Source organism: Oreochromis niloticus, linkage group LG14, assembly GCF_001858045.2.
Source record: "Oreochromis niloticus isolate F11D_XX linkage group LG14, O_niloticus_UMD_NMBU, whole genome shotgun sequence".
NCBI lineage: Eukaryota > Metazoa > Chordata > Actinopteri > Cichliformes > Cichlidae > Oreochromis > Oreochromis niloticus.
The window spans coordinates 38585651-38601486 of NC_031979.2; the positions used below are offsets into that span (position 1 = coordinate 38585651).

A 15836-nucleotide genomic window follows, 5' to 3' on the forward strand; every position below is an offset into this window, starting at 1 on the left:
TATTCTGGCACAGTTGGTGTGGTGCTATCGTTGTACATGTAGAATGACAATAAAGAGCTATTCTGTTCTGTTCTGTTCTATTGGGAAGCTGCAGAGAAGTTGAATTTCACTTTCAAGAGAGTTTAAAGCAACATTTCAAACAGGTATTTGTTTGACACACTGTTTGTCTGTTTTGTGCCCTCAGGTTACCAGACTCATGCTGAGCACAACAAGATGCACAAACACCAAATGAATGATAAGCGTGATTGCTTCAGATCCTGACATGTTTTTAATGTCTCGAGCACAAAAATCAAACACTATAGTAATTACCTGAGACGCGCTTTGATAAGAGTGAGTGAGTGAGTGAGTGAGTGAGTGAGTGAGTGAGTACCAGTCTCATGCTGAGCAGCCGGGTGTGTGTTCGTCCAATGTTGTTGTAGACGTGGCTGCAATGCTGCAGCAGCTCCAGCAGCTGGCTCTCAACGTGCTGAGCGTCAGAAGGTACACTGTGCTGGATCAACGCCTCGCCGCGCTGCAGCAGGGCATTCACACGCCCCGAATTCACGCACACGCACTCCTGAAATGACTGCGTGTAATAAAAATAAATAAAAAAATTTTAAAAAGTAAAAACATGCAGAAAGAAACTGATGTGTCATTTCAAAACAAGCCCACACCTGCAGCTGTCTCAGTTTTTCACAGGTGTTTCCTGTCAGCTGCTCAACCTCAATCAGGCGGACATCCATGTCAGCCAGCCAAACTGCAAGCTCCTCCCTTTGTGCATCAAACCCCTCCCACTCTGAGATAAAGAGCTGAGATAGAGGGAAGAGTCAACTATAAAGAAGAGAGAGAAGTGAAATCCTCCTCAGAAGGTCTGACTCGCGTACCTGCAGTTGGCCTGTGATGGACTCCAGTTTGGCATTCAAGTCATCCCAGCGGCGGCCACAATCCCTCGCTGATGCGAGCAGCCGAGCCTGCATGGTACCCTGGAAGAGCCGAGTTAGTGTTCGATTCCTCCGGGTCAGGCTGTCCAGCTGGATGAGGCGAGGCCCCGCCTCTCGCCGCAGCCTCTGAACACACAAACAAAGTACATCTGAAGCAGGAGGTGCAGATGTTTTTGGTTTTCCAAATCCAGGCTTGACAACGTGGAGATATTTTTATATCTGGAAAACTTGGACAAGCCTGCGACTGTTCTCTTCCAGAAAGAAGTCAAATCAAATGTAGGCGATATACAATCAATTCACAAGAACACACTATAAAAGAAAGTCCTGTTTCTGCCTGATTTCAACTGAATTGTGCATCAAAACAGGCTGACAGAATTAAAACGAGCGTTTGTAGCAAATGTGAGCACAGAGCCTCACTTTGTACAAGCCTGCTATTAAAGTTCTCCTCTATACAGAAGACTTGTCCTCGTGTTTTCAGGGCACAACTTGGATCTCCTGTACAAATCTTATGGAACAAGATGCACACCAAATGAAACAGTAGTGTGCACGACTCCAGATTCTGATCCCTCATCCTAATACGGTCCCAAATGGCTCACAAAAACCAACATAGCAAATCTAATTGTGTTTCTCCCCCTCCTCTTCCTCAATTTGTTGGAGCTGCAGACAGAATTAGTGTGAATCTGAATTAATTTGTGCAAACAAGAAGAATCTACGGCTTTTCGGTCAGAGGTGGTCTTGTGATTTAAGCCGGCAGCACGAGTAGATTTATGTGTTGATGCTGCCTGCTTCAGCTTTACGACTGGCTGCTGAGTGATATTTACACCCTGGCTGGATGACAACTTTAACCACGTGCTGAACTTGGGCCCAGGTTTGCTCTGACCCAGGTTTTAATTTGTGCGAGTCCCTGAACACAAACACAGACCTCAAACATCAATTCTGTCACAGAGAGACAACAAAAGAGATTCAGTGCACAACAAAAATACAGATCAGTCCAAGGTGAAAGAGATGTTTGATGTATGAGGAGGGCCGGTTACTCTAATCCCTGTGAGGTTAAAACACCTGACGCCAAGTTTAGATTTCCGTTTCTGTTTGAGTCATTTTTTTTTCCTCCCACCTCAAACTTCTTCATTTCCTCCTTGGCGGTCTGGTAGGTAACATGGACGGAGTTTGGGGAAGAGACGGCCTCCTCGGCCAATCTCAGCCAAGCATCCAAGTGCTCGTACTCCTTCATAAACTCATGCCAGAGCAGCCATCTCCTCTCCAACCTGGAGCGTCAGGCAGAAATATGCACAAAGTGAGAAGTTTTCAAGCTGAACAAGAAACCTGAGAAGAGTTTAGCTGTGCTGTTATTAGTCAGCAATGCAAATTTATCGTTCAGAATTACCAAGCAGTTCACTTATTTAAAAAAAAAAAAAAATAAAGTTTTTCTATCCACTCAGAAAAATGAAGTTGGTACTTTTAGGCTCATGAAAGTATATATTTTCCAACTTCTTTCAAAGTTTGAGGTAAAAGTGACCTCAGCTGAAAAAAAATGCTGCAGAGTAGCTGCACAGCAACTAAAAAAAAATCTGTCGTCCGTTTTACTAATTACTCAGGTCTGATTATCAGCTGAAGGACACTCACTGTCCACAGTCCTGCAGGTCTCCATCTTGGCTCCAGCTGCTGTCGACTCGCTGCATTTCCTCCTTTAGCTCCACTGGAGACAAGCGGACAGGAAGCCGGCACTGGTACAGATCCAGGAAGTGCTCCATGTCACTCACTTCATCTCCGGGTACAACATCACTTCCTGCAGGGTTTGGGGTGATGCCGCTGTGGCGTTCTGAGGTGGGCAGGTCTATGCCAGGCATTGCAACATCATGTGACCTTTACCTGATGGAGAAGACGCCACTGATTAGAATTCATGTTAATTCAGAGACATTACCTATGCCTAACACACGATGCATGGCAACAATATTGGTTACACTAACCACTGCCAACCATCCCTCCATGCTCTTCTGCTGATCCAACTGGGTCAGTTTGTGTTTTTCTGGATTTTTGGTTAATATTCTGTCCCTGCCCATTAATATTAAAACAAAATTAATTCATTTTATTCTGAGAAAACTTAAATTCAGCAATTATTTTCCTCACTCTATAGCCAAATATGGAGTTACTGTATTTCAATGACTAAACTAAAGTCCCAGTTTTGCCAAGCGTTTGTGGGTAATAAGGAGAATCTTTTTATCCCCACAATCTTTAGTTGTTCCTGAAGTTGAAGCGACTGCTTTAACAAGGTGACACGGACACGTTTGAGACGGCGCTCCTGGAGAGAGCAGACGTGAAGAAAAGCAAACAACAAGAAATCAGGCTGCCAGTCGGTGGTTTAAATCCTCTGAGCCAGGAGGACGGCCACACACAGCCATGATTCACCATTATCTGTCTCACTCACTCACACACACACACACACACACACACACACACACACACACACACACACACACACACACACACACACACACACCCCTTATTCATGAGTCACTCGGGTTCTTTATTGAGATGGAGCCAGAACTGTTCTCAATGAGTGGAGACAGAGAGCGGGTCTGATTTATGAAAAGCAGGACAAATTTACACTGCACCTTTCATTCAGTTGGTGCTCACAGTCTGTGTGTAATTATCTCCTGATTTACAGACGCAGCAGCTGATTACACACTCAGGACCTGTGACCGACATCCAGGCGTTCTCTGCACAATAAAACGCCATTTTCCCTTCCAAACATCTCAAAATTAAGATGATCAAAAACATTTTCAGACAGCATTCAGGGGATTTGGCAATGTGGAAGTAAGTTAAAGTAGATGATCACATAATAAAGGTACGTAAATAAGAGATTTTATAATTTACCCCAACAGTTACTTGTGCTACTGACTAATCTGCCAGCTGTGCTTCCTCAGATGATGGTGAGAGATGTCTGTAAAAGGTGTTACAGCCCAATTTAAACGTGTTTAAATACCTTGCTCTTCTCAAAGAAAAAACAACCCCCCCCCAAAACAAAAAACAAAAACCACACACACACACACACACACACACACACACACACACACACACCCCTTAGTGAGGACATCTAATTAACATAATGCCAACCCTAACCATAACCTAACTGTAACCCTGACCCTGACTCTAAAAACCACTTTGAGCCCCAAAAACAGCTTCAAACTTTTATTGCTGGAATATTAAATTATAGCCGTTTGGTCCATCTGTGCTTCATCACATAAACAGGCAGCAGAGACCTGATGATCAGAGATGTACTGTTGCCTCAGTTTCCTGTTCTTAGCTGAGAGGAGAGACACTCCGTGTGCTCTCCTGCATACTTTAGTTACCCGAGTTTCTGTTGCCTCCCATCAGCCTGAAGCAGTCTGACCATTCTCCTCTGACATCAGTTTGATCATCCAATCATGACTGGCTGAAACATTTTTTAAATAAATAACTACGTCTTATCGAATCACATTCCTAATCATCTGGTGATCGATTAAACTCACGACTTGTTGCAGCACAGAGAAACAAATCCAGACACTTTCGCCACCACTCAAACTGTTTTAAGTCAGCGTACGAACCAAAATCATCAAAAACTAATCAAGTATGACAAGAAAATATGAGCTCGACTCCACCTCAAGACTAAGAGTGAACACAATTAAAATTAAAAACAGAGTGAATGACATAAGATACAAACTGTGTGTGTGTGTGTGTGTGTGTGTGTGTGTGTGTGTGTGTGTGTGTGTGTGTGTGTGTGTGTGTGTGTGTGTGTGTGTGTGTGTGTGTGTGTGTGTGTGTGTGTGTACACACATCTTTGTAAACATGGTAAACAGGGGACCAAAAATGTTAAGTTTACTATACATGTGGGGACCAACCCAGAAGTATATATGGGGACAAAGTGCCCGTCCTCGAGTCTAAAAGCATTTTTGAGGCTCAAAATGTGGTTTTAGTGTCAGGGTTATGGTTAGGTCAGGGTTAGGCATTGATTTTTGATGGTTAGGGTAAGCAGCTGGGGAAAGCATTACGTCAATGAGAGGTCCCCACAGAGGTATGAAAACACGAGTGTGTGCGTGCGTGAGAGAGTGTGCGTACACACATCTATAAACTGAAAATACTTCCTGTCATAAATCATACCCATCTATTGTGCGTTTAGTGGAGGAGCAGGAGGAGTGTACTCTGAGATAAAATGAACACAGAGGAAACAGTGATGGCAGATCTGCCAGTCTGAGCTCAGTAAATTCAGACAAATGCAAACTGTAGAGTCTCATCAGAAAGTGTGCTGCAGGGATTTCACAGTTCAGTGAAGCTGAAGTTCAAGCTCAAGTTTAATGAAGAGAAAACTGCCCGTCCTCTCCGTGTTTGAAGACAGATAGTCTGCTCCGTTTCCCTTTCCAACACTCTTTCATACTTTTCTGTTCACCTTTATTTACTAATGAACTCTTATGATAAGGAGATAAATGTAGAAAATATCATTATTTATGGTCACGTATCGGTCAACATCTTTACCAGTTGACCGGTTTTTGTCCACCAGGGGGAAGATCATCATCATCATCATCATCATCATCATCAAGCTGACAGAGACGGTCTGTCCTCCTGCCAGTGGGCCATCCCGAAAGATGGTTTCCTGAATTCCCAAGGTGTACGGAGGCAGCCCTATAATGGGTGCGCAGGTAAAGCTTTTACAGAAAGGTTTTTACTTTCAAGTGTAGTAATGCACAGCTGTTTTATACAAGCCACATCTGGAGAAAGACTCTACGTAGCAGCCCCCTTATATTCAAATCCTTTGGCCACCTGTCCACGGCGTACCCCTCCTCTTGCGCTATGATACCTGGGACAAGTTCCAGGCCCCCATGACCCTGATAAGCAGAAGAGAATGGAAGGACTGATAGATCTTAAAAACACAAAAAACAGTGACCTAAATGGAAGGAACTATAACACATAAAACAGTCCTACTAGTGTATCCATCACTGGGGCTTATATGCACACAAGAGTTGAAAAAGCATTTATTGTTCTATGTTGGGGGTTAAAGTGGGCGGGTACGTCAGCATGTAGCTAGCATCACAGAGGAGCCAGGTAGCTAACAAATGCAACGTTCTGCTCAACAAAAGGCAGCAAACACAAAGTGTTTGTGTGCGTCTGTGAGCAAAAGGTCAAAAAGCAGCACAGGTCAGCTGATCACAGCCTGTACAAAGACACTCTGCCACTCTTTTACCCACGCTGCACCACTACAACTCCTGTCTGCCACGCCCAAATATGTCCTCAATTAGCCACAAAGCACAACGCAGGGAACCATTTTTAATTCCCTTTGTTCCTCTGTGCTTGTGCTCTACATGAAAAATATTATAATGTTATAATATTAGTACACAGGAATACTATTTATACAGCATGAGGCTCATTTTTTGGGCAAAAGTTAAAGTACCCCCCCCCCTCAAATGTTGTGCTTTATGACATCTAAGATCGTAAGATACAGCTGCAGGCTGTAAGAAAAGCTGCTTACACCTGTGGTGGGAGGGACTCAGACGTGAGAAGAGCCAAACAGAGTGTTTTTAAAATGTCCAGCAGGCGGCTGAAGTCTGGTCGAGGTGAGAGCTCAGTAAACAGTTTCCTGATGAGTTTATGGTCTCAGATGTTGGATTTGAAACTCTCAGCATTGGCTCGTTTTTAGAGGAACTGCAGTTTGTGGCCTTTTCAGCCCCTGAGGTTGCTACGATGGCCATCTTTTATATACAGTCTATAACTGTAACAGATTTCCTTTCACCGTGTCGTCCGTTTGCTCCTCGTCCTTCCCTCTCCGGTCAGACAGCCACCTCAGGTGCTCCCACACACTCAGCCTTTGTGCCTCCACCTGAGCGCTTTAGCCTCCCAGACTCATAGATCAGGCGCTGCCTGTCCTATCAGGCCAAGGCCGCCTCCTCCAGACTCCCACCTGGGGACTGAGTGTGTAACAGAGTTATGAGGCCAAGGCGTCAGCCCTGGACCACTGAGGCTGCATAGATCCTGCTCACCTGTCTGCCTGCTACAGCAGAGCACGTGCACCTCTCCGGTCTGCGTCCAGTTATATTTTAACCATTACACACCATTTATTTCTTACACAGTGAAAGCATGTGTGCGTGTCTGACCTGGACTTTACTTTCACACCAGTTTTATGGGCCTCAGGCCTTTAAAAGCTTTAATCAGGTCTGATTGTCAGATGGTAAACCGAGAGCAGCTTCGTAATGTCACGTCTACTGACCAATCATGTTTGAGCAGCAGGTCTTAGTTGCCTGCAGGTAATTCACTGCACAGGACTGATTAACGAGGAACTCACTGAACCAAACCACTGTGGAGGGGTGGGGGGGGGGGGGGGGGGGGGAGCTGACATGGCACCTAGATCCATCTTTTGTATAGGATAGAATAAAACAGCCGTTTATTGCCATTGTACGTGCACACGGACACTGTGGTGCAGTCTGTGTCTGAAGCATGAGAGTGGCAGACAGGCAGGTTCATCTCAGTTCATTTAGTGACATTTATCACCTCAGTCTCCACAGAACAGACGTGAACATGAACATCTGCTTAACATGTGGACACACACACACACACACACACACACACACACACACACGGCTGTTTTCCCGCTGAGCTCAAAGTGTGAATGGAGCTTCATTATGTAGATTTACCAGACAGAGAGCGAGCGAGCGAGCATCTTTATCTGCTGATGAGTCACCAGCTGCCTGCAGTTCGGAGCCACACACACACACACACACACACACACACACACACCTGATTTAATGACTGCATCAACCTCACCACCCCCCCCTCATTGGGTCTTATCAGAGACACGAGTGAACTCTCAGTCCCGAGCTGTCCTCTTCGTGCTGTCAGTGCAGGGTCAGACCCTGGAGGAAGTCAACATTAGTCTTTTAGACCCAGCAGGTGTAAGAAGTCAGCGTGACAGAGGAGGATGCTGGGACAGGAGGAGATGGAGGCAGATGATCTGCTGCGGTGCTCCTTAAAGGGAACAGCCAAGAACAAGATGAAAACAGACTGAGCAGATCTAAATTTGACTCTTTCAGGTCTTTTCTCTCTAAGTTCATTCCTAACAGCGTTTGGAATTGAACCAGTGAACATCCAACTCCACAGATAAAATAAACTCTTTAAACTTTGTTGCATCTTCTAAAGGAAAGTGCAATAAGAACACTAAAACACATCCAGATATGCAGAATGCTTAAAATAAAGATTAAAAAGGGAAACAAAACTATTTTCTGTTACTCTGCTGATCCCTGCTGTATTTCTCTCAGTAAAAACAAATGTAAGTTACGTCATTCAGCAGAAATTAAAAGTGAGCAGCTGATGGGTTTGAATAACAACAAAATGTTACTAAGAGGCTCTGGAAATTTGACAGGGTGGGAAAGAAAGTGTGGAATTTCCTGTCAGACTGAACAAATGTGCCATCTTCAGTTTCCCTCATTATGCAGCAGTGTGGTTTGTAACAGACTCAGAGCGCAAGGCTGAAACCATTTCCTGCAACCAACCAAGGATAAGCTCACATTTCATTCATTATATTTATACAGGGAAAAGCAATCGTCCAAGCTTGAGAGAAGGGCTCGAGACAAAAGGATTACTACTTATTATTTGAAACATTAATATGAACATGAGACGTGACAGGAAATAAGGAAGAACAGAGCAGGTCCACTTTAACCCCAGTTTCCTGCCTGTGTGCTAAGCTCGGCTAACCGTTTGTGGGATTACTTTCATGACCATCTAAACATATTTGCTTATTGCCAAGAACGATGAGTGCACTTCCCCCGAACTGCTGAACCAGTCCTTCAAATGTGGACAGAGTACAGAGCCCGGGACAACAGCAGGCTGGTAATTTTCCATGAGAGGGAAAAATTTGAATGTGAGATACACCCACCCGGCTGAATGACAGGAGGGTTACAACTGCTCAAACATTAGAGTTTCATCAGGTCTTAGAGGACATTCAGGAATGCAAATCTCACACACACACACACACACACACACACACACACACACACACACAGAGAGACAATAGGTCTACTACCTGACATACTGATGACATCACTTATGATGTCAAACATCACCAGCAGCACCAGGGAGGCAAAAAAATAAATAAATAAAAATCTTGTGATCGTATTGGACGAGAATACAAGCAGTGAAGTCTGATTGGCTGTAATGATTGATGCTTCGTCATCCAATATGATTCCCCGACAGCTGTGCGTGTCTGTGCGCACACACACGTGCACGTGTGCGTGCATGTGTGCGTCTTCCATGACTTTGACGCTGCTAACACCTGTCTGCAGGGACAAACAGCCAGGCTGAGGCTCAGCAGGGCGTAAAACCAGCTGTCCTCTTTCTCCTCCGTTTTTCAGCTGGATCTAAAAATCCACTTCTTCTGCCTTTATTTCATTTTATTGACCTACTTTTCATCATTTTAACACCTGAACTTTCATTTTCAGACGTTACCAGCCTCTAGCAGAATCTAATTTCATCAGATAGGAAACAACATCAGGGCAATCTGTTGCAGAAAGAGAGCAATGTTCACTCCCGGAGCCGAGAAATCAGTGTAACAAATCAGTTTTGGGAGATCTGGATTCATTTAAACCTTTATTATCCAGGAAATCTGCCTCTTGGGACATTCAAGAGGATCACAAAAGAGACATCAACAGAAATCTGAAAAGCTGTGTGGGGGTTATTACGCAATGTTTGCCCTTTCAACTAAAATCTGATCTAAATGCTTTAATATGCTCAATCCCAGCTTTTCCCCCTTTTCCTCGTCCTTTCCATGAAGAATGAGGTTTAATAGGGCTTGTTTAGTGTCATGTGACTTTGATGGATCCGTCCTTCCTTTTTCAAAGAAGAAGGAAAGGAGTTCACACAGATTCGCCCTGCCTGGTGTGAACCCAGGATCTTCTTGCTGTGTGTTGTTTTCTCTCTGTTCACTTTCACCAAAAACACCCCAGCTAGGTTCATGCAAAGGTTAAAAATGTCTTTGTTCACATCATTTTCTTTCTAAGTGAAACTGAATTTAAATTTTTCAGAAGCCAGACCTGGTAGAGAGCAGCCACATTATTGGTCAGATAATTGCATTAAGAAGGCTGCAAGAGCACAAACGTGGTACAGAGGTCCAGTTCAGGCCCTCCAGTTAGCTGAGGCGACACCTAGCAGACAGCTAGCAGCTACAGCCACCTGTGTCGCCATCCACCAGTCAATCAGGCCACGCCCCAATGATGCGTTATACAGTCATTACGAAGCATTAAATTATTCATAGAGAGCTAATCAGTTTGTGTAGCCGCCTGTAAACTTGTTTATTTTCCCCCCGAAGGGCGCCAGGATGTAATCAGCTGATTGAATTTTTGGTGGAAACCAGGTCAAGGTCATTAGGCGACACCAAACGTGAAAACCAGTAAATGGATCGTGTTCAGGTTTGACCTTTGTTGTTTGCGGCCAAAGTTAAACTTCAAATAAAAATATATTAGTCAATATGGTTTCTTGAATATCACGTGAAACGCCATATGATGTCACAATGACATCACAGACTGACAGCATGATAATGTAATTTAAAGAAATAATAAAACATCAATTTTAGTTTAACCTTTGCCCTTCTGGTGTTTCTGCTGTACAGTTTTAACATTGAGCCCGAGGTGAAGGACTCACGGCTGGAGCCTCGAGTGGACACCAGAGGAACTGCAGTTTTTCAGAGTACTGTTTAGTTTGTACTGCGAGTCAAATAATCTTCATCTTATAACCTCCGTTTACCTGAAACAGACTGTTTTAGCTCCTCCCCTTTTAAACCCGATTCACTGCCCCTGCACTTGCAAGAGTAGGAAACCCTGATCATTATTGGAAGTTTTTAACTTTAACGTTTAACGTGAACGTCCACGGCCGCAGCAGAAGATGTACGATGGGACGTAAGGAGAAGCAGAATCCACTTTATTTCCATGTTCCTGAAACACGATTGTGGTCGCACTGCTTCTGAATAATGCATCATTTACATTATCTTATTAACGGGTTTTTTTGGGTTAACTACTAGGGTTGTCTACCAGAGTCGAGGGAGAGGATGGCGTTATCAGATCTTCCTCTGAGCTACAATTTTAATTGAGCAAATTAAGAAAATCCAGTTTCAGGAACCTTTATCTCCCATTTCCGCCGTTTCCAGCAAGCTTCTCTCTTGTCCCTGCTCTTTAAGGTCAGACAGCACGCAGTAGTGGATCTTATCCGCTAACTTTTTCTAACCCTGTTGGCAGATCTTCTGTTGGATACCAGCAGATTTCTCTTCAATTACGTAAGATTTTATGCACCGTGCCATTCTGTTCTGTCTGCATGAAACCACAAGAAGGCAGACGGAGCAGCGTGAGGGAACGAGGGGTGGCAGCTCATCACCACTATTAAGACCCGTCCCTGCTGGGATGAGGAGGCTATCACCTCCTCTGCTGTAAACCGCGCTGCAGCAGAGATAGGAAATGAATTCGAGTTATTAAGATTAAAGAAATGGCTCTGGTTGAGGCTGATATTGATATCGAACTGAGGGAGAGATTAAGATGAAGAGGAGGAGGAGAGGGGAAGAGGTGATTCTGCTTCCTCTGTGCCCCGAACCACACTTTATTATAGCAAGATAGAGGGGCGGGGCTTAACTTCTACACAGCTTTATTAGCACGGCACTCTGAGGTGGTTTTATCCAATTAGATGTGCAGAATGTGCAGCTGTGAAGGTGACAGGAGGCGAGTTTACAGCTTCAGAGCAGGATGACACTCCCACAGTGCCCCACACTGTCCTCAGACTACAGTTCAGAGCAGAGCAGCAATATGTAGGATGTATCTGAGATAGAAGGGGCTTGCATGCAGCCATATTTACACTTTAACTGTGTGACATTCCCTAAAAAATGTTAAACAAATAGGGGGGGGTCTGTGAGGGCCTTACTCCAAACGGGGGCCACAGCTGCTAGCTGTCTGTTAGGCTTCACCTCAGCTAACTGAACTCTGGACTGTGTTTGTGCTGTCGGAGCATTTTTAATGACATTATCTGACCAATAATATGGCTGCTGTGAGGTTACTGTACTAAGACCATCCAAGAAGGCGGAGCTACAGATTTGATGAAATTCTGGGATTTCATGCAGATGTTGCTCAGCTGTATCTGTGGGTATAACCAAACAGTGCAAAAATCATCTTTTTCCTGATCACTGTGTCTCAGTCTTGTTGAACAATGTTGAGCTCACGCAGTGATGGATAATTCATAACAACGTGAGGACCACTGCTCCAGACTTTCAGAGCAAATCGTTTTTTGTTTTGACGAGTTTGCCCGCGAACGCAGCGGCTTCGTTGGAAAATTGGATTTTATTCACGTCAAAAGCTCCAAATACAGAAACAGATTCATGTGGTGTTTTCAAATCTAACCCACTTATGTGCTGTGCAATTATATCATTAAAGAATAAACTGCAGCTCAGCTTTTAAAGTTTTAACTGCATTACCTAGATTTATCTATTAGACCAGTTTCACAGTAAAATACGCTGAACCGGAGCTTTTCCCATCACCCTCCTTTCTGTGGATGCAGCATAATTTCCAAGGAATGCTGCAGGAAGAAATCCGTGTTTAAGAAATGTTTCCATTAAAAATAAATTTAAAAAAAAAAAAAAAAAAAAAAAAAAAAAGCAGGAATCTGGCTCTCCATTTGTTTCCACGTGCATAGCTGGCAATCAAGGTGACACTTTAATTTGGCTGTGACCTTAAAACTGGCATCGAGCATATTGTGTGTGCAGAGCGAAGCAGCGCAGGTCAACGAGTGCAGTTTGGAAAACGCTGGAAACGAAGCCCTGAAATGCATCACTCGCTGAAGCTTCGGCGGCGAGGAGAAGAGACGAATGGCTCCTATTAGAGCTCGGCCGCTTTAGAGGGAAAGCGATATTCAGCTGAGGAGATGATGAAGGTGAGAGGAAGTTAGGACTATTAGAACTAAGACTGATTAAAATAACGTCTGTGTCCTGAGACAAAGTTAATCATCCCCCCTGCTCCTCAGCAGAGGACACACACACACCTCAAACCTGAGCTTCTGTGGCCTCTCGGCGACCACATTAAGCATCGTTTGTTGCATCGACAGTTTTACATCATCTCAGCAGGAAATCGCCGATTCTGGAGCAGAAACATGCCTGAGAACGGCCGGGCTAGACCCTTATCACTAGACTCAAAAGCAGCTTTGCATGAGTCATGGCTCAAAATAATCCTTCTTTATCTTATAAAGTAAAGCCTGGGTGATCGTCTGAAACAAGCTGGTTTAGCTCTCCCCCCGTACGGCCTTTCAACATTACCCACTGAAACGACTAATATAAGCATTCATGAATATTCAAATCCATTTAAATCTTAGTTAAAACACTTGTGGGGGAATCGTGTATTCACAGCATTATTAACAAAGATCTGTTAGGGCAGGGGTGGGGAACTCCAGGCCTCGAGGGCCGGTGTCCTACAGGTTTTAGGTCTCGCCCTGGGTCTACACACCTGAATCAGATGATTAGTTCACTACCAGGCCTCTGGAGAACTTCAAGACGTGTTAAGGAGGTCATTTAAATCAGCTGTGATGGATCAAGGACACATCCAAGACCTGCAGGACACCGGCCCTCGAGGCCTGGAGTTCCCCTACACCTGTATTAGGGCCACTGAGGGTTGGAAAAAAAAAAAAAAAATTCAAGAATTTAAAAAAAAATAAAAAAAAAAAAATATATATCTGTTAAAGTTGGAAAACAGTGGTGAAACTGGATTTTTATTAATTAATGACGTTTAATTTTTAAGTTGAATTTAAAAAGGAAATAAATTTCCAATAACGTCAGTATAGCAGGCAACAAACTACGAGCTCGGCTTTGTTAGACCGCGTTGAAAACTTTGCAGTGTCGTGCTGCAGTTTGCTGAAAGACGATTAAGTAATAACTCATTTTATAAACAGTGGACATTTTCTGGTTTGGGGCTTTTCAGTCACCTTACACGAGTCGAGACGAGCGTCCAACTGCAACAACTGAGCTTTAACTGAGGAGCACTTTGGTTGATCTGCTCATCAAACCTAAAAATTCGGAGACACCGAGTCTCGATTACACGCTGATAAAAAGAGAGAATAATGAACCAGTAATCACTGTGCTTAATTTTCAGAAGGCTGCCAATCAGATGAAAGAAGAATTTAAAGGGGGAGGAGCTACAAAGGCTCCATCAGACAATTTCCTAACTGAGGGGTTTCCTCGAGGCCCAGTAAGACAAAGGAGGATTATTATGAACTGTGAATCATGCAAAGCTACTCCAGAGGACTCCAATAATAAACACATGGAGTTGGCAATGAGCAGGTCTGCATATATAAATTTAATGAACTACAAACAGGAAGAAACTTGCTGCTGATTTTGTGTTTTTTGTGATGTTCCTAAATTTCATACACTAGGGGAGAAAAAAAAAAAAAAAAAAAAAAAAAACTTTAAATAACTTGATATAGATACTCGTGTTTTTCACAGGCATGGGTAAAATTTGTCTCTTTTCCTATTGTCACCTTTTTCTCCGTCTAACTCACTTTTGCCTCCTCCTCCTCCCCCCCTTCGTCCCCTGGAGTCACTGCATTGTCTGTTCCGGACAAAAGCAGGCTGAGAACAAGCAGCCTTTGTGTCGTCCTCGCAGAGAAGAGACATTATGTAGAAGTAAACAAGGATGTGAGGTGATGGAAAATGAGACGGTGAGAATAGGTGGAAAGTGTATAGTTTACCGATCATCTCCAAAATAACTGACCAAGAAAATACAGTCAGAGCCACAGGGCGACGCGGGTCAAAACACTGAGGTATTGTGTGTTTTTCTGGACAGCTAACAATGGACTCCTCTTCGTGGCTCTCAGCAAACAAAGTGCATTTGTTATCGGCCGCCGATTAACCCTAATCTAAAGCCGTTGGAGTCAAAACAAACTTCAGTGTGTGCGTTTGTGGTTATGCAGAGCTGACGTGTTATCCAAATATTCAAATCAAGCTTCTCTGAAAAGCTTTCACAGCAGAGGAAGTGACGGGCAGAGCCGAAGAACCAAGCTGCTGTTCCTCTAATGTCCACACGAGGCTCCAGCAGCGAGTCAGTCCCCAAACAGTCCCGTGTTAAAATGTCTGACTTCACAGCAGCGAGAAACGCGTTTACAGCCCGATACAAACACAGGTGTGCAGGGATCATTTATTTTATGACTCATCCAGTTGGACACTACTGAAGTTTAAGGTTTGCTGTTAGCGGTCTGCTCAGCTTCACCTCGGCCAGATAAAACCGCTGAACTGCACCTCTGGACTGTTTTATTAAAGCTGCTCCAGCATCAAACTACCTGACAAATAACACACCTGCTGTTCATCAAGAATGAAAGGAGCAGTCCTCAGACCTGGGAGCTACATTTGGCTTTATTGAGTCTGTGACTCATCGTGTTTTGTTATTATTGTACAGAAACTTGTCCGGAGGCTCGGGCGCCGTCTTAGGAGCTCAGCGCTGCAGTTCAGCAGTAACCAGAGGATTACAGAACGAGGCCTGCAGAATGGAAACGGCTTCAATGTCACGGTTTATGTTCGACACTTTTCACCTGCACCCAGGTTCGTCCTGCTGTGGCAACAACACGTTTTAAATGGATGGTAAAGTATTTCAGATGGAAGGTAATATGAGCCTCTGCTCCTGCTGAAGCAGGAAAACGCTGCTTCAGTGAAACGTGAGATGGTTTCGTCCTCTGTTTGCCCAAAATAAGAAGGAGGGGAAAAAAAGTGCACATCACAAAGCTAAAAGCAAGAGCTCTTCTCTGGAGATTTGCTTAATTTAAAGTTTAAAGTTTTAAATTTCTCCCTGTTCCCCCCCCCCCCTCATGTTCTCAACCCAGATTGTGGCCGATGATGAGACTGAAGCTGATAACAACAGATCAGAGTCTTCAGATAAACTTTCAAGA

At 44.0% G+C, this 15836-nt stretch overlaps 1 protein-coding gene across 3 annotated transcripts in view; it reads right to left on the minus strand.

Moving 5' to 3' along the window:
• si:ch211-137a8.2 (nesprin-2) overlaps positions 1-15836 on the minus strand; it is a 39242-nt gene that overhangs the window by 13632 nt on the left and 9774 nt on the right. For all 3 annotated transcript variants that reach the window (XM_005474878.3, XM_013273657.2, XM_005474879.4), the window contains exons 2-6: positions 2544-2789; positions 2035-2185; positions 864-1046; positions 654-788; positions 371-565 (exon numbers count right to left, since the gene is read on the minus strand). In XM_005474878.3, coding sequence (XP_005474935.1) covers positions 371-565; positions 654-788; positions 864-1046; positions 2035-2185; positions 2544-2767 — 888 coding nt within the window. In that variant the 5' untranslated portion in view covers positions 2768-2789. The remainder of the gene's footprint in view (positions 1-370; positions 566-653; positions 789-863; positions 1047-2034; positions 2186-2543; positions 2790-15836) is intronic.